This window comes from Orcinus orca, chromosome 9 (assembly GCF_937001465.1).
Source record: "Orcinus orca chromosome 9, mOrcOrc1.1, whole genome shotgun sequence".
In the NCBI taxonomy this organism is placed as follows: domain Eukaryota; kingdom Metazoa; phylum Chordata; class Mammalia; order Artiodactyla; family Delphinidae; genus Orcinus; species Orcinus orca.
This window is the reverse complement of record NC_064567.1, coordinates 23,180,326-23,197,324: the sequence shown is the minus strand read 5'-3', so window position 1 is coordinate 23,197,324 and position 16,999 is coordinate 23,180,326. Positions and strand designations below refer to the sequence as shown.

Sequence of the window (16,999 nt, the reverse complement as noted above, 5' to 3'; positions counted from 1 at the left end):
TGGGTGCTAGAAAGGACACGTGTGGGATGAGGCTGTTGTGGGGAGGCGGTGGGGGAGTGGACTCGACTGGCAGGGCTGGAAAAGGTTTTGCCAGAGATCCAGGCATAGAGGAGTTGGACCAGGAAGATTGTGCCAGGTTGGCCCTCTGAATTAAAGGTAGCCAGCTCTGGCAGGGAGGAAGGGAAGGAGGCTTGCGTCCAGTCCCCTGGCACCCCAGCTTGAGTCTGTATTGGCTGGGAGGGGACCAGACCTCAAGGGAAGGAAGCAGAAATCACAGGAAACCTGGAAGCCTGTGATACTAGCCTGGGTCAAGCAAGAGGTTTGGGGATCAAGGCTCTTAGCCAGTGGGCCCCGGCCTGAGGCTGCCTCAGCAAGCGAGGCATGTGAGGCGCTGAGGGCATGGCCCTGTGTGAGGTGAGGCTTGGTTGCCGAGCGACCATCCCTGGGCAGCCACCTGCTGTCAGAAAGGCTCTGCTTGCTGCGCTCACCCCTCAGCTGCAGTCACCCTGGTCCTGCTCCTTCCTTCGCCACCATGTCTCGGCAACTTAACATGGACACGGTGCGGCAGAACTTCTGGAAGGAGCAGTATCTGAGGGAGAAGGTGTTGCGCTGTGAATGGCACCACAAGTATGGGTCGATGGTGAAGGCCAAGCAGAAGGCTAAGACTGCAGCCCACGTACCCCTCAAGCTGCCCACCCTGCCCCCCAAAGCCCCACTCTCACCCCTGCCCGCCCCCAAAGCCGTTCCTTCCGAGGCCCCCAGCCCTGCCCTGGAGGCTCCTATTCAGCCAGAAATGTACCCAGTCCTGCCTGCCACCCGGGCCCTGCTGTATGAAGGCATCTCCCACGACTTTCAGGGCCGCTACCGCTACCTCAACACCCGAAAACTGGACATGCCAGAGAGGCGCTACCTCTTCCCCATCACCACCAACTTCACATATGGCTGGCAGCTGGGTGAGCCCTAACCTCCCGGAAATTATTCGACTCACAAACACAGAGCACCTGCCACGAGCTAGGCAGCGCTCTCGGCGCTAGACACACAAGGCATGTGGACACTCCTTTTGGGGACGTCCATTCTAGTGGAGGGTCCAGGCCATAAACATAAGAGCAAGAGAGGGCCAGGCATGGTGGGGGAGGGGGACAGGGCACGTGTGCGGCTTTAGACTGGACTGTCAGGAAAGGCCTCTCTGGGGACCTAAAGGCTGAGTGAGCTAAATGACGAGGAGGAGTTTGGGTTTTACTCTAAATTCGAGGGGAAGCCATGGAGAGTTTTAAACAGGTAAATGATACTGATACACTTTTTAAAAAAATATCACCCTGACTATTCTGTAGGTAATGGCCTTTTTAGGGACACGAGCAGGCTCTGGCAGGTGGCTAAGCTATCCTGGCAAGAGATGACGATGGCTTGGGCTAGGGTGATTGGCGGCAGAGCTGAAATAGATTCCAGGTATGTTTTGGAGGAAGAATCAAGAGAACTTGCTGATGGTTTGAAAGAGACAAGGAAAGAGAATGCAATGGCCATGCCCAGGTGTTCAGCTGAAGCAGCTACAGCAGGGGAGACTGGGGCGGGGGCAGGGCTGGGGGTGTGTGAAGACAGGTCAGTGTTGGGTGTTTTGCGCTGGAGGTGTTGGTGAGTCGGCTGTGTATGGGAGTCGCCCTATGGAGGGAGGTCAGAGCTAAAGATGCAGTTTTGGGGGTCATCAGAATATAGGTGCTCTTTAAAGCCCCGAGACTGGGTGGGCTTACCCAGGGAGCTCCAGGGCTGGATCAAACTGGAGAAGGCAGAGGACACAGCGAGGGGTAGGGAGATGGTATTGGCCAGAAGGCTGTCCATCTGGATTGAGTCATGGTCATCGGCTGGGCAGGAGAGGAGCGAAGGCAATGGTGCAGCTGGAGATGAAGAGTCCAGGTGTGGGGAAAAGAATATGCCAGGGAGTGTTGTGGGTTTTCTGGGTGATGAGACATGCCCCTTTGCTGTCTGTGGTCATGAATTTCAAGTGAGACTACTCAGTCATATGTTTTCTCCAGCTCCTGCACAGAAAAGGTGGATGGCTGGTGATAAACACAGTTGAAATTTTACCTAAAAAAAATCCCCCTACTTTCCCCAGGGCCCTAAATGGGGAGGAAAGGGAGCAATTTCCAAATGAAAGCAGGAGGTAAACCCCGAAAGGGGAGCAGGAGGTAGAAAGAAGCCCTGTCTGCCCCAGAGAAGTCTAGCTCTGTCTGTAACAAGCACAGCTGGGAGTCCCACCACCCGCCTCCATGGAGGATTCTGAGGCTGGGGGAAATGCTGGCACACAGCTGACTGGCATTTGGCCATCACTGCTGATCCAGGCAGCCAGCCAGCTCCCTGTTTCCCCATAGCCCCCACTCCTCAGAAGCACTTCTTTTTATTTTTTCACACTTACAAAGTGGATACAACACAGGCAGATTCCTAGGGTTATGCAGGCAGGGCTCCCGGGCTCTGCGAGTTCCTTTCCCAGGAATCCATTCCTGGCCTCTGACATCTTTTCCCAGGCCCCCCAGTGAAGCAAGAACTGGTCTCCTGCAAGATGTGCCGCATTGAATCTTTCTTCCGCAAGAATGGGGCCTTCGCACTGCTTGACCCCCGGGACCTGGCCCTCTGACCTTGGGCCAGGCAGTGGGCTTAGGGGAGGGAAGAAGAAATAACACACGTGGTGGGCCGAAAGTGCCATGCGTGTCTGTGTCTGGCCCTCCCAGGCCCTGAGGCTGCGTTCCGGGCCTTTCTGAAACTACCTCTGACCTACAGGTTGCCCTCTTGCTTTTTCCTTAAATCCCCGTCTCTTTAATCGTCCCTTTGAGGATTCAGCAGTGACCAGAGAGGGCTGGGAAGAGTGAGCGATGCTCTCCAGGCGCAGGCTCCTCAGAGCCAGGGGGCCACAGAAGTTGCTGGAAGTTCTGGGTGTTCCTGTGTAAAGAGTGGCCTTTCATCCCAGATGCCAGGGAAAAGGGACGGCCACCACCCCACAAGCCTCCCCGCCCGAACCCCTCACCTGGCCCCGAGGGCTCGCAGCCGCCCGGTCCTCTCCCGTTGCGTTTGCTTCAGCTGCTCCCGCAGGGCGCTCCGCTGCCCGGCCGCGTCCTCCTGGGGCGGCGCCGAGCGCTGAGCGCCCGCGCTTCCCAGCCCCGGGGCTCGATGCGGCCAGCAGAGGGCAGCAGCCAGGCAGGCCGGCCCCTCCCGCTCCGCAGGTGTCATCGCAAGTGCGCGGTGCGCGCAAGTCAAAGGGACCCAGGTCGCGCCCCGTCCCCCGCCCAGGCAGGGTTTTGGCGGCCCCACCGCCTTCTCCTAGGGGTCTTGCCTGTCGTGGGAGCTGAGCCGGGCTCGGTGGGGGTCTCAAGGGGTGCACGCGGCAGTGGCGGTTCCTGGCGATGCGGAGGCGTTCCAAGACCTGGAGGAGACTTCTGTCAGCAGCCGATCGGCCGCCCCCTGGTGCCCCGCCCTCCCGGCCCGGCCGCGCACCCGGAGCCGCTGCTGCTCGCGGTCCTGTTGCCGCCGACGCCTGGCCTCACTGTGCAGCTCCGGCAGCCGCTGCAGAGCCGTCTCCTGCTGCGCCGCGCTCACGCCCGCAGACCGCCTGTCCCTGCTCGGGGACTCGGGCCACGCGGTCTTCGAGGCTCTGGGGGCCTCGGCACCTTCCCTCCGCCCCCCGAGGGCGCCCGGGAGCCCCATGGAGCCGCCCAGCTCCTGCTCCGCGGGGCCAGGGCTTCCTCCCGGGCCCCGAAGCGAGTGCGGATCGCTCAGCAGGCCCGGATGCCCTGGGAGAGCTGCGGGGCGCTCCCGCTGCTCGGAACCACCAGTGCGTAGGGCCGCCAGCAACACCGCTCCTGGGCGTGGGAGCGGCGGCCGGGCCGGAGGCCCCGGGGGCGTAAGGGGAGCCGGCGCCCCTTCCCGGGCGGGCCCCTGCTCTCTCACGGCCGCTGCGCTCTCTCCTCTCGGGCCACCGGTCTTAACCTGCCTCAGTTGCGTGGTTCTTCCCCGCGGGTCCGGGCCCTCCCTTCCCCCAGGCTGCGGCATCCGTTCTCCCAGGGGCCTGCAGAAGCCCCCCGGAATCCCCAGGGAGCCGCCTTCCTCCCGGGGCGGTGTAGGTGCCTCTCCCCGAGCCACCTCCCAGGCTTGTGAGATACGGCCTCTGCCCTCGGAAGACTGAAGCGTCTTCACTTCCGGGCCCTGAGGAGAATCCTCGCTCTGCTCCGGGAGGGCCTCCTTTTTCCGGCGCTTAAGGCGACTTCCGCTTTGACTTCGAGGTGCCTCTTCGTTCTCACCCTGGGAGGCCTCCCACCTTTGACCTTCCGAGACCTCTTCCCTCAGAGCCTGAGGGGCCTCCCCGCTCTGACCCTCGTTTGTCTTCTCTCTCTTACTTGGGGGAACTTCTTTGTCCTCCCCCTGGAGGGCCTTCCCTCTCTGATCCTGAGGGGCCCCCTCTCTCTGACTCTGAGGAATCTCAATTCTTAGCAGTTTCTTTAGTTCTGCTCTCTCCTGGCCCAGGCTGCAGCCCAGCCCCTCCAGGGGATCCGGGGGTTCTGGCAGGCCCTGGGAGGGGAGGCCTGAGGGCCCTGGGGCTCCCTGAGCCAGCTTCTTCTCCTGTAGGCTTCTGGATGGTGGTTGATGGGGCCCCTGGGGCGTGGGCCCTGCTAGCTCCCCGTCTTCCCTCTGGGCCAGCTCCTAGGAAGGAAGAGCACCTTTCCCGTGTTTGTGAGGGAATCCTCGTGCCAGGGCCACTTCCCCCAGGGGAGCCTGGAGACCCCAGTGGCTACCCCAGTGGGCCTCACTTCCATTAGGGCCCTTGCCCGATTCCTAAATTCGTAAAATCCATGTTATGTAGTGTAAAAGGGGCTTCAGTGATGGCCCCTTCTTCCACCTGGCTGTGGGCTTCTCACCCCTGCAGTCTCCTCCCAGGCACACCCCACCTCTGCTATCCCCAATCTGAGAGGGGTCTTGCCCAGGACGCTTCGACCCTTTCACCTTGAACTCTGAGCTTCCTGGTTCTCCAGAGCTACTGCTGGTGGTGAGGTTCAGCTCTTGTGAGCAACCTGAGGGAGAGAGACGGATGTTGAGAGCCCTCTGCTCCTGTCCCAGGCCCTCACACACATCCCACAGCACTGGAACCAAGAAGCCTAGGGAGTCCCCAGCACGTGAGGGGATGTGGTGGTGGGGTACCCTGAGGGTTGGTGTTGGAACTTCAAGGCCGTCGCGGTTCATCATTCCACCTTTATTTACACAGCCTGCTGTGTGCCTGCTTCTCAGGCTTGCCTGCCAGCAGCAGACCCCATCTTCCTCATCCTCCCAGCCAAGGACCACCTCCGAGGAACCTGCACACCCTCTTCCTCAAAACCGCCAGGGGAGGCCCAGGAGCAGGAAGGGACTGGTTTCCAGGCTCCTCGGTCCCTCATAAGGACACGCGCACTTTGTCCTTGTGTGCCTGTCCAGCCCCACAACAGGCACCTGACTTTCCTATTATTAAGGCTAATCCTCTTTAGCTCTTCCTTGGTTTCCGACAGCAAAACCAAATGAAATTCAAGAAGTGGAATTTTAGGCCAGAGGCTAGCCTAAAAACTGCAAGTCTTCATAATTAACGAAAGGAATCTAAAAAAAGAGATGAAATGTCGCTGCTCCTTTGCAGCTGTTGAGGAAGGAGCATCGTTTTGCATCCATAAAACTACTTAGAAGAACCTGATCTCATCTTAAATTGAGAACTCCCACAAGGAATGCCATCTTTATGCAATATGGACATGAGAATATTCATAACGGTAACCAAATGGGAATGTTCTCTGTGAAAACAAATCTGTCTTTTGAAGAGTTCTGAACAAAGAGGTCTGATAAGACTCCCAAGCCTTCAGAAATTATTGCCATGAACTGTGAAAATAACCTCCAACCCTGTCCCTCTGTAATTCTGATCTGTTGTCTTACTAGATCATTTATTTCACTGGTTATAATGTTGTGATAGATGTCTCCCATCAATGTATTCCCAAGAGATAATATACTTGTAAAAATTTTTCTGTCAATCAGAAAATAATCATCGGCACTTTCCTCCTCTCTCCCATGCATGATGTCACAATTAAAAGCTTATGAGTTTGCTAGGCTTATTATTTAACAAATCATTTGACAGCCTGTTTCATTTAAATTAAATTAACAGGCCCAGGGCTCACAGCATCCATCCCACTGAATTCTAATTGCCTGTTTATTGTCACACCCTCTCACTAGGCTGTGATCTCCTCAGGGATGAGGACAACTGACTGGCCAAGTCTCTTTTGTGCCCTGTATCTCCCCAGTGCCTGGCATGAGGGTGGCAGCTAGGCAGCTTGGAGCTGCCATTCCATTCCCTCCTCGCTGGAGGACAGGGAGGACAGACAGTCATTCCCAGCACTTTCTCCTCTGAGCCCCAGCTTAGCTTCAGAATCCTCCTGGACACAGTGCCTGAGACAGCTGGCACCAATCAGGTGGAATTGGCGTATAAAAGAAAACCTACTTGCTGTCCCTGGGTGCCCCTGGCAGCCCACAAAAAGGTATGAGGCAAAGAATAGGTGAGGATGGACTGGAATCCTGGGACTTGGGGTGAGGGCTTCCCCGCTCCTCCCAACCTAGGCTGGCCACTCCAGCCCAGGGGCTCCTGTTCTCCTGGCTGTAAACCCCTGCTGTCAACGTACCAGATGTGGGCCCTTCTGCAGGCATGCCAGGGCTCTCCCACCTTGGGTCTGCATCAAAGCTGGCTTCAGTCAGATCCAGGGCTGATGACGGGTCCTTTGCCAGCCCCCTGCAGGAGTGCAAAGGCTGCCTCAGGTGCACCTCTTGCATCTGGGCTCCGATCGGCTGGGGGCAGCCTGTCTGCCAGACTCCTCACCCACGGCAGGCTGCGGAGCCTTCCCACCCCAAGATCGAAACTCAGTCCATGGAGGCCTTCCCCACGCCTGCACCCACCACTGGGTTCCAGGAGCTGGAACTCAGGGTTACCCTGTCCAGAGGCTGTGGGGCAACCACATGGGTACAACTGAGTGAGAACCCCAGGAGGATCTGGGGGCCCGAGGAGGGGTCGCTGGGCAGGGCTGTGGAGGGAGACGGGGCAAAGGGTCCAGTGTTTGGTCGCTTTGTGTGGCAACACGGAGTGGACAGAATTCCCTGGGAGACTCACCCCTCCAGAAGCTGACGGTCCTGGCTCAGGGAGTCCTCAGCCTGGGGCGATGGGCACAGCCTGGAATTCTGGAAGGATTGGGGGGGGGTACCCTAGTCTACAGGGCATCATCCCCCAATGTGGCAGGCAGCCTCTACAACAGCCCCCAGTGATCCCTCCTCCTGGCAACTGTGCCCTTGTGTGACACCCCCCCCTTCCCCTCCAAGTGAAGGAGCTTGGAAATGGATCCCTCCTGCCCACTGAAGCCTTCAGATGAGACTGCAGTCTTGGCTAAAAGTGTTGGCTGGATACTTCCTTAGTGGTCATGACTAACACCCTCTCCTGCTACAAGCTACTAACCTGCCCAAAGGGCCTCAGGCAGCTGGTGGCTGAGCCAGGACTCGAGGCACATCCTAGTTCCCAGTCACCACAGCACCCTCCTTCCTAAAAGGGTGGGACCAGCCACCAGCCCCGGAAGGAGGGGCCTGGGGCTGGGGCTGCTCAGGGTCTCATCTCCGGGGCACCCTGGGCATCAGTGCCTCTGCCCTCTGGGCACCGCCAGGCCTGCTTTCCTCCCTTGCTGCAGCCATGTCTAAAGGCTTCTAGGTGTCACCACGCTGTTGATTTGACCAAGATAGTTCACTGTGGGATGGTAGCAAGCCAGAATGGTCCTGTATGCCAGGCATGGTGCTAAATCCTTTACACAGATGAGTTCACAATCCTCCCAGCAGCGCTCTGAAAAAGAGCTATTATCTTCCCCATCTTGTAGCTGAGGAAACAGGCTGACGGTCCACAGGGAGCGTCAGAGCAGAGATTTGAACCCAGATCCATCTGTCTCCAGAGCCCACATTCCTTCCACTTCTCAACCACTACAAGTGCCCCAGTGTTTCACTGACACCCCCGCCCTCAGCCACACCCCAGCTCACCCCACTCGTCCGCCGCTCAGAGCCCCCATCCGTCCTACCACAGGGCTTGCTGCACTGGCTCCACGCACACTGGGACCAGTCCCTCAGACCGCAGAACTGGGCCCAGGGGGGCCAGGAGAGGCCCAGCCCCGCCCCGGTCAGCAGCTCCAAATCCCACAGGAGCTGCAGGAAGGTGGGGTGCCAGGATATGAGCGGGCACGCACCCTGCGCTCTGCCACCCTCCCTGGCCGACGACCGCCTACCTGCTCCTGGGCCCGCCGGCTCCGCTCCATCTGCAGCAGCACGGTGGGCAGTTCGAGGCCTGAGGGACAGGTCCGGCCGTCTCCCACATGGGGAGGCAAGGTGGAGTCAGACCCCACGGAGAGCCTGCCCCCTCGTAGATGGTGCCCTGTCACCCTCACCTGCTGCAGGGCAGCCCAGAGCTGGCCCAGGCCTGCAGGGCACCGGAAGAGGTGCTGGTACAGGGCCAAGGCCTGCTTGGGGCTACAGGGGAGCCCTAGGCCCCCAGGTGTGGCTGCCTGCTCCATGGGGCAGGGGGCCAGGGAGGACGTCCACCCCCCTCCCCTCCCCCAGCTGCTCCCGGAGAGAGGAGGAAGATGAGGAGCTGCGGACAGGCGCAAGGAGGAGACAAAGGCTCCTGGGCTCAGTAACGTGGGGCCCTGACATCTGAGCCAGGGCCTGGGCCTCAGCCAAGTCTCAGAGAAACCTGACTCTGATGCAGGTTTCTCGGCCACGTGGGTGGCAGTGTGGGGTGAGGACTGTGGCCCTGATAGAGAGCGACGTGTGTGCATGTGTTTGCAGTCCCAAATGAGCATCTATTTTATACATACGGTTAGCCCTTAAGCAATGCGGGGGTTAGGGGCCCAAACCTCTTTGCAGTCAAAAATCCACATATAACTTATAGTCTGCCCTCCATATCCGAGGATTCAACCTACCTGGGATGGTGTAGTGCTGTAGTATTTACCATTGAAAAAAATCTGAGCATAAGTGGGCCCGTGCAGTTCAAACCCGTGTTGTTCAAATGTCAACTGTATATCTGAAGCTTGCAACTGCATTATATGGTATGTGATATATGCCCAATACAGGCAGCAGCTCCCAACAACTAACTGTATGCCAGGACACAAAATGCTACGTACACGTAATCCTTCCTTGAAGCAACTCTATGAAGTAGGTGGTATCGTTTTCATCCCCATTTCACAGAAAAGAAAACCGGGCCCCAGAGAGTAAGCTGTCCTACCTAACACATGGCACTGTCTCCCTCATCTGGGGACAGACAGCACGAGAAACAGGCTCTGGGAAAATGTGGTCCCGAGTGTGAGTAGTAACGCGCTTCCCTAGTGCTTGCTCCAAGCTGTCCATGCTCTGTTTATTCTCTGCAACACACGAGATACAGCAGATGAGGACACAGTTTGTAGAAGTAACGACAAGGGGAGGGAACAGGCATACGTGATGGTCTGTAGTCTTCGCATCCCCTGCCTTCACGAGCAGCCTGGCCTGCCTGCCGCTTTGTAACCGCTCCATGAGAGGGGCCCCAGCAGAAGCAGGCTGAGGAAGCAGGCGGTCAGGGCGGGGGGGTTGGTTCAGCCAAACGCCCTCCCTTCACTCCCTGTTGGAATACCAGGGTCCCCCCAACCCCAATCTTTAGCTAAGGTCCCTAAGAAAACCAAGGTCACATAGCTGGTAGGTAGCAGAGAGAACTCAAAATACAGTTCTCTTTGAAAAGAGACTTTTCTTGTCAAAGAAAGAGATTTTTTTTTTTTCCTATTTCAAAACCCACATTCTTTCCCCTATAAGGATGTCTTTGAAAGTCACATGTGTGTCCCCTGCCCACATGTCCGTCAGGGGTGGGTGTAGCTGCGGACACACGAGGGATACATGCATGTGTTTATCTGGGTTTTTGAGGGGTGTGTGTGTGTGTATTTCATCACATGTGTCTGTATGTCATCACAGAAACATTGTCTCTCCTGTTCCCCACCCAGGCGTGGGGTCCTTGTGTCACCAGCTCTTAGGGTGGCCCGGGAGGTGCCTGAGCACTCAATATCCCCAAGGAAAGGGGGATGCCATGTGGGCACTGAGCCCCTTCCCAGTGTTCCTCAGCCCCTGCAGGATTCCACCTGGATCCACAGAGGGCCCCACAGAGGGCCGCACACGGGGGCCACAGGCCGTGCCTGCTACATGTAAACACAGGGCTGGGACCAGGACACCTGGGTCCTCCTTCTGCCCATCGCAGGGTTTCCCAGGCAGCACCAGGGTGTGGCAGGTAGGGGCAGCCCAGAGATGCAGGCGCGGAGAGTGGGCAAAGTCCACAGCTGCTACCACCCTGAGTCTGGCGACACTGTCCTCTGGACCCCATGTTCCAAAGAGCCCACACCACCAGCGCAGCGCCCAGAGGCAGCACACGTACACACAGAGAAACCTTAGGGCAGTTCCCGAGTTTACTGCTTCTGACTCCACACGGCTGGGGCCTTTGCGGGGCCCAGACTCAGGCTCCCGATGCCCGGGCAGTGTGGGAGCTTCTCTCCGAGGGGACACTTCTAGCCTGATGAATCCTGGTCGGTGTCGTCCTGGCTCAGGGTTCCTGGCCCTGGGGCTTCTGGCTGGGGTTGGGCAGAGTGCTGGGTGGCTGGTCCCCAGTAAGTAGGACTGGGGGGCAGGCCTCGGGTGAGATACAGTGGGCCTCGTGCTCCACCAGGCCTGCGGGGCACCGGCAGGCGGGAACACAGGGCCTTACGCAGTGGGCCGCCAGCTCCCCCAGGGGGACATGCTGGTTGAAGCAGGTGCGGGGACAGGGTGGGCCACACTCATCAAACACGAAGCCACGGTCCAGGAGGCAGCCCACCACTGCAGGTGGAGTGGAAAGCAGAGTCACTTTACAGCCACCAGGCCCACCTCCTGTGACCCTCCCTGTACCTACGCTGTCCAGACCTGAGCCCTCCGTGTCACCCCTCCCCCAACTCGCACTGGGCATTGCCCCCTCACCGCAGAGCGTGGGGCCCCGCCAGGCAGGAGTCACCCCTGCTTGGCGACAGTGGCTGGCATAGGCTTCCAGGGCGTCACAGAGGCAGGTGTCAGCCAAGAAGCCAGGACCACAGGCACAGAGGTCATACACGCAGGCGGCAAAGAAGGGCTCTGGTGGCACCACGGCATGGCAGCGACTGAACGGGGACGACTTCAGCACCCTGCACCGGGCGTTGGCCTCACGCCTGGCACGGTACCCTGCTGCCCGGCATGGATCCACCTCACGGCCCTTGGAACAGGGCCGACCAGGTCCTGGCCCCTCTGGGACCTAGGTGGGGAAAGCGGCTCTATATGGCAGCACCCACTGGCAGCCGACCTTTGTGTGCTATGTTCTTCAAAGCACTTTGCACCAAATATTTTGTTTTAGCCTCATAAACCTCCCTATAAGAACAGCAAAGGAAGCATCAGCTACTTTTCCTTTGTTCCCATTTTACAGATGGACAAACCAAGGCCCAGAGCAGGTAAGTGACTTGTCCAAGGTCACACAGTTCGTGAGCGGCAACGCAGGGCTTGGGGATTCAGATGATGAGACCGCTTTCAACAGGCCATCCTGCCTCCCCCAGCACCATAGCAGGCAAGAAGTCCCCAAACCTCCTTGAAAGCCCCAAAGCCCACCTTGTGTGCAAACTTCCCTTTCCATACCAGAAGGCTGCTCTGAGATTCATGCTCAACTGTGCCTCCCCCCGGCCCCCCAGCTCCTGTGTGACTCACCTGCCAGCTATTCCCAAACTCAGCCTCAGTGGACAGGAGCAGCCCCTCAGGGCCCTGCAGATCATCCTGGGCAAAGCCATTGAAGTTGCCACAGAGCCCACAAATCTGGCCCCGGTAGGAGCCAGGCACTCTCACCTCCACCTGGGACTGCCCATCCCACAGCACCTGTGCAGAGAGGCTGGGACTGGAGAGTGGGGAAAGGCAGGGGCCCCAGGAAGCCCAGTGCCGATCCTGGCGGCGTCAGCACGCCCCCTGCTGTAGGGGAGGAGAATGGACAGGTGGAGGTGTCTCCTGGAAGGGAGGATACAAGTAGGTACCTGCCCTGTCAGCCCTGGGCAAACACAGAAGACATGAAGAGCCACCCACAGCTCCCTCAAAAGGGCACCTTCTCCCCTCATCCTCCATGAACTCGGCGCCCCCATGAAATGCAACCCTCTTCCGGAGAGTCACTCTCTCATGGGCATTCAGGCCTTACCGAGAACAAAGCATAGAGTCTGTATCGTAAGAGTAGACAAGACTTATTTTATGAATTTACAAATGTGCTTGTTGCTGGAGGCCAGGGAGTGAACTACTCTTTGACATGGGAATTGGAGGAAATCTCTGAAGCCACCCAGGAGACGGCAGTTGACATTGCCCACCCTCCCAACCCTTCCCCCATTTGACTGATGGGAAAGCTGAGGCCCAGAGAGGATGGGCTTAAGGTAATGGCCTAAGAGCCCCAGTGTGTGGGTGGCTGAGCCAAGATCGCAAACCAGGCTCAGAACTCCTTTCATCACACGTGGAGGTCTCTAACCCTGATTCCTCTTCTCCCTTCAGAATCCAGCAGAACTCTCTCACCTCTGTGGCCTCATTTGGCCTGGGAGGTAGCTGGTATCCCCACTCCCTCTACAGATACAGACACCTGAACAGGCCCGAGGCTCCCCTGCACCCCACTCGCCCCGGCCGCACCTGGAGCCCCGGCTGGGCGTGTAGCATCACCGTGCGTCCCCGCAGCTCCACATATAGCAGAGGCTCCTGCAAGAAGGGCAAGGCGACGGGGCGCCCGTCCACCTGGAGGAGAAGGGAGGCGGGAGGAGGAGCGACGTCGGGACAGCGGAGAGGAAAGCGCAGGACCGACTTTCCCCGGGTCCTTGGCTTTACTCACCGTGACCGCCCCGCCCTGCAGCAGCCGCAAGGCCACGTCTCCCAGCAGCACGGCCACCTCGTGGGTCCAGGACACGCCGCTCCGGCCCCGGTCATCGTTGGTCACGTGCACGCTGTGGCGTGGGAGGCCCAGATGCAGTGGTCAGCAGGGACGGGTGTAAGGGGGCAGGGAGAAGGCAGAGGGAGTTGCGCACCTAAAGTCGCCTCCACGGCAGTCCTTGGCCAGCACGTAGCTGCAGCTGCCCTGGAAGTGCAACAGGCGGCCGTCGAAGGTGCGGTAATGAGGGTCTCCGAAGGCCATGCAGGAAGCGGGCCGGGTCAGGCAGCGGGGGCAGCAGCTGCCGGGACGCAGGGCGGGGGCCTCGTCCTGGCCTCCGCCCCAGACACCGTCAGACACGCTGCGCTCCCTGCCGTGCCCCACGCAGAGCCTCCCGGGGCACGGAGGATCGCTGGGGAGGCTCCAGGGCTCCTGGGCTCACTCCTGGCGGGGGGGTCAGAGCGCCACCTCGTGGCTACTTCGGGAACTGCACGACCCGGGCAAGTCCAGCCTCCTCCTTCCCCGGGGCACCCAGGGGGGCGGTGCCAAGTGGCCACCCATCCCATCGCCTCAGACAGCAGCACTCACGGGCCCGCAGGAGAGCGGCGGGCAGCGCTGGCTCTGGCAGCTCACGGCGCCGGCTACGCAGGAGCAGCTGGTGCAGGCGTCCACGGCCCAGCGCTCCCCGGAGGCCACCTGCCGGCCCTGGTGCACGCACGACTGGGCGGGGGCTGAGGGGACAGTAAGGGGCGAGGGTCCGCTGCCCATCCCTCACACTGGGTCTCGCTCCCGCCTCCCCCCTCCCCGACCCCCCCATCTCCCTAGCCCGCACCTTGGCATCTCTCACAGCACCTGCCAGCGTCCCGCACCTTCGCCCAGCCGTGGGGGCAGGAGAGGGCCTGGCACTCTTCCAGGTGGCACTCCACGCGGCCCCGCTGAGGACAGATGCCATGGCTCTAGGGACTTCCGGCAGGGTCTGGAGTCCCTGGCCTCACACTCTTGGAGCCCTTCTGGATCAGGGACTGGGGCGGGAGCCCCCTCTCTCTCTGCACCTTCAGCTACCTGCCCTCACACAGGGATGCCCAGAGGGGGCGCCTTTTTCTGATTACCTCGAAGACCGCACATTCTCTAGTCCAGTGACCAGAAGCTCCTCCCTTTACCCATCTCTCAGGTCCTCCACCCTCACCCTCCCACCCCCAGCTCACACGGCAGGTGCAAGTGATACAGTCGTCGCTGGGGTCCCGCCAGCTCTCTCCATCTGCCACTCTCCGGCCCTCAGCTTCCACCACACATTCTGAGGAGGAAGAAATGGGGATGGGAGAGCACTGTCATTCCGCCTGCATGAGCTCACCCTGAAGGCCAGGGCAGGGCGGTGCGCACCCCATCCAATTAGCACCCTGATGGTGTTGATTTCTTCAACCAGCACCATGGCCTACTAGATGGCAGACCCGGCACCAGTGCTCGGGATGTCCAGAGTGTCCCGGAAGCCACAAAAGCCAGAAGCTGGAACTTTCCTCTGGGCCGGCTGCCAGCTCAGCTGTGTGATGCCCTGCTAGTGGGCCTTGGGTCCTTGAGCCAAGCCTCAGGCTAGGCCTTGAGAATCCAGGCTTCATTCTCTGCCTCCCTCTACCTCATGGGTCCCTCCTCCACCCCAACGAACAGCCCTCCCTTTCTACAAAAGAACAAAGCCTGCATTCTGAGTGCACACCCCAGGTTGCCCACTTGGCCCATGGATGCCACCCCTCCTGTCTCCCTCCTGGCTCCGGCTCTGAGGATGCAGAACAAAATTGGGCATGAACCCTGGCACACGGGACAGCAGCTCCCAGGGGGGGTATGGCGCTCCAACAGGGGACAGCTGGGCTCAGGACAGGCCCGGTGAATGCAGAGCCAAGTCAGGTCCTGTGGAAGGGCACAGGAACACGACAGGTAGAGAACAGCAGGGAGGGAGCAGGGCCTAGGCGGGATGCGACATTCAGGACAAGTGGGCAAATGTCGGGGGTGAGTCGGAAGCCCAGAGCTGCTGCAGGAGAGGAGTCGCAGCCACAGCCCACAGAGGAGGAGGAAGAGGGGGCTTGAGGAGTCCCCAAGGCAGGAGGGCTCACCTGGCACTGGCAGGTGTAGCAGGGGTCTGGCGGGGCCAGCTTAGACCCCCGCAGGTGCTCCGTGCAGCGACTCAGCGGCTCTGTGAAGACAAGAACGCAGTATGGGAGATGCTGCCGGGATGGGGGTGGGGGACAAAGCCTAACTGACCCCTTATCCCCCTACTGCGACCCCTGGGTTTTTGGACCCAGGGCATACTTATGGCCCTAACACCTTGATTCCAGGAATGACAGATCCCTTTTCCTTTTGTTCCAGCAAAGAAAAGTTTGGACTTTTGAAAAGGAACTTTGCTAGGCTGCCAGCATGGAGGGCCTGAAAACGGACGAAGTGTGGCTTCCTCAGCCTGAGGTCACTAAGGACCACTGGGCTGCCCGCCCTGCTCGCCCTCCCACTTATCGTCTGAAAGGAAGCACGATGAGCCAGGTACCCCAGGTTCCAATCCTGGCTCCAGCACTCAGTGCCTGTGCCATTTTGGGCAAATTAATCAACTTCTCTGAACCTCAATTTCTTCATCTGTTAACAAAAGGAGTAATAACACCTCCTCACTGGGTAACTGTGAGAATTAAATGGGATGCTGTTTATTAAAAGTACAAGTACAGTGCGTGGCATGCAGTAGGTGCTTAGTAAATACTGTGCCTTTCCTCTTTCCCTGCAGCAGCACATCCGAACAAGTGTTGACACGAACACTTCTCCCCACCTCTGTAGCTGGGCAACTCACTGCCCCTCTGGTCCTAATATCCCTGCCCTCAAGAAGCCAGCAGCCTTCACAGCTGCAACCCTGCAGCGCCACCTGCTGGACAAGATGCACCAGGCTTCAGAGTCAAGGGGTCCTGCTAGCTTCCCGTTTCCCCTTAGGGTATTACAGGTCTCACCCTCCAGGGTACAGGTTTCCAGAACAATCCACTGGACTCAGGAAAGGGCTGGGACTGGGATTGTGGAGGAGGGCTGGCTGGTCCTTCCAGTGTCACTCTGGGGGTGGCAGCCCTGCCCTCTTTCCCCCCAGACCGGGGACTCACGGGCACAGGTGGGGCAGCAATGCTGGGGCCCAGGGGGCAGGAGCTGGCTGGCGGGACAGCCCACCAGGCTGGGACACTGCCGCCGGTGACAGCGAAGGCTGGGAGTTCCCTCAGGCTGCAGCTGAATGAGCGAGCAGAGAGTGGGTCCCAGGCCATGGAAGCTGAGAGCCACCCTCTTTCCTCTGGATGCCAGGCTCCTCCATCTGCCTTGGGCAGATCAGACGACAGTGTGCAGAGAGACTGAGCATCTCCTCACCCCATGCCCCAGTCCCCAGAGAGGACAGTGCCTGCTGCCTGCAGTCACTGGGGCCTGAACCTTCATGTGGCCTTTGACCCTTCTGCACTCCCATGCCATCCCCTCCCCAATCCCATTGCCTAATCTCCTGATCTATGATGTCGGTCGCCTGCTCAAAACCCTTTCATTGGCTCACCCTTACCTTTCAAATAGAAGTTCCCCAGTATGGCCCCCAACCAATTCCCAGGCATCTCCCCGCAACCTTCTACCCACACCACCCCACACTCCAGCCAGGAGGGCCCGCCCACTGCCTGCCCCCCCAGACTTGCTGGCCCTGCCTGCTCTTCACCCCAAGCCCCTGCCTCACTCCCTGGCCACAGGGACACACTCCTGACTCCCCACAATGCCTGCTTCCCGCAGGGTCCAGGCTGCCCCTCAGCCTTGAGCTCCCCTACCTCACAGGTGCACACTTCACAGGGGTCTGCGCCAGGCTGGAAGCTCTCCCCGGGCTCATACTTCTGACCCTCATGCTCACAGGCTTGGCAGGGGTCGGGTGGGGGGTTAAGAACAGAACAGAATCAGGGAGCTTTCAGGCTGGCAGCAATGCCAGGCCCCCCAGCCTCAGAGAATGGGGTGTGCATAAGAATGGGGGCCACTTCTCCTGGAACGACGCATCTCTGCCACCCA

The 16,999-nt window shown here is 59.4% G+C and overlaps 3 protein-coding genes and 1 long non-coding RNA gene across 33 annotated transcripts in view; 2 read left to right on the top strand and 2 right to left on the bottom strand.

Annotated features, from left to right (window-relative positions):
- Nucleotides 1-30: 30 nt before the first annotated feature.
- On the top strand, nucleotides 31-2,650 carry ATP6V1FNB (ATP6V1F neighbor). Its single transcript, XM_012533925.3, has 2 exons — nucleotides 31-953; nucleotides 2,517-2,650. The coding sequence occupies exons 1-2, from the start codon at nucleotides 533-535 to the stop codon at nucleotides 2,624-2,626; spliced, it is 531 nt and encodes a 176-aa protein (XP_012389379.1). The 5' UTR covers nucleotides 31-532; the 3' UTR covers nucleotides 2,627-2,650.
- LOC117202317 (collagen alpha-1(I) chain-like) lies at nucleotides 2,543-9,486 on the bottom strand. 6 transcript variants are annotated; one of them, XR_007479330.1, is made up of 9 exons: nucleotides 8,295-9,486; nucleotides 8,053-8,214; nucleotides 7,148-7,215; nucleotides 6,666-6,772; nucleotides 4,984-5,051; nucleotides 3,481-4,683; nucleotides 3,014-3,409; nucleotides 2,768-2,928; nucleotides 2,543-2,645 (listed from the first exon to the last, which is right to left on the bottom strand). XR_007479330.1 is itself a non-coding variant. In XM_049715015.1 (9 exons), the coding sequence occupies exons 1-9, from the start codon at nucleotides 8,865-8,867 to the stop codon at nucleotides 2,826-2,828; spliced, it is 2,466 nt and encodes an 821-aa protein (XP_049570972.1). In that variant the 5' UTR covers nucleotides 8,868-9,486; the 3' UTR covers nucleotides 2,718-2,825. The 6 variants fall into 6 exon arrangements, 4 of the variants coding, with proteins under 4 accessions (XP_049570972.1, XP_049570971.1, XP_033288408.1 ...); XR_007479329.1 differs by having other exon boundaries at nucleotides 2,768-2,918; XM_049715015.1 differs by lacking the exon at nucleotides 2,543-2,645 and having other exon boundaries at nucleotides 2,718-2,928; nucleotides 3,014-3,105; nucleotides 3,320-3,409.
- Nucleotides 4,144-6,116, top strand: LOC117202318 (uncharacterized). The gene is made up of 2 exons (XR_004484598.2): nucleotides 4,144-4,265; nucleotides 5,243-6,116. It is a non-coding gene; the product is annotated as an uncharacterized LOC117202318 (long non-coding RNA).
- A 983-nt stretch (nucleotides 9,487-10,469) lies between the features above and the next one.
- The window catches only part of KCP (kielin cysteine rich BMP regulator), a 45,275-nt gene continuing 38,745 nt past the window's right edge, over nucleotides 10,470-16,999 (bottom strand). For 22 of the 25 annotated variants that reach the window (XM_033432502.2, XM_033432500.2, XM_049715007.1 and 19 more), the window contains 13 exons: nucleotides 16,768-16,850; nucleotides 16,078-16,198; nucleotides 15,064-15,143; nucleotides 14,761-14,860; nucleotides 14,167-14,255; nucleotides 13,794-13,896; nucleotides 13,550-13,692; nucleotides 13,119-13,291; nucleotides 12,926-13,037; nucleotides 12,730-12,831; nucleotides 11,782-11,946; nucleotides 11,032-11,338; nucleotides 10,470-10,893 (listed from right to left, as the gene is read on the bottom strand). In XM_033432502.2, coding sequence (XP_033288393.1) covers nucleotides 10,622-10,893; nucleotides 11,032-11,338; nucleotides 11,782-11,946; nucleotides 12,730-12,831; nucleotides 12,926-13,037; nucleotides 13,119-13,291; nucleotides 13,550-13,692; nucleotides 13,794-13,896; nucleotides 14,167-14,255; nucleotides 14,761-14,860; nucleotides 15,064-15,143; nucleotides 16,078-16,198; nucleotides 16,768-16,850 — 1,850 coding nt within the window. In that variant the 3' untranslated portion in view covers nucleotides 10,470-10,621. Of the gene's footprint in view, nucleotides 10,894-11,031; nucleotides 11,339-11,781; nucleotides 12,073-12,729; nucleotides 12,832-12,925; nucleotides 13,038-13,118; nucleotides 13,693-13,793; nucleotides 13,897-14,166; nucleotides 14,256-14,760; nucleotides 14,861-15,063; nucleotides 15,144-16,077; nucleotides 16,199-16,767; nucleotides 16,851-16,999 lie in introns of those variants that run through there. The other 3 variants (XM_033432507.2, XR_004484596.2, XM_033432516.2) reach the window with 3 other exon arrangements.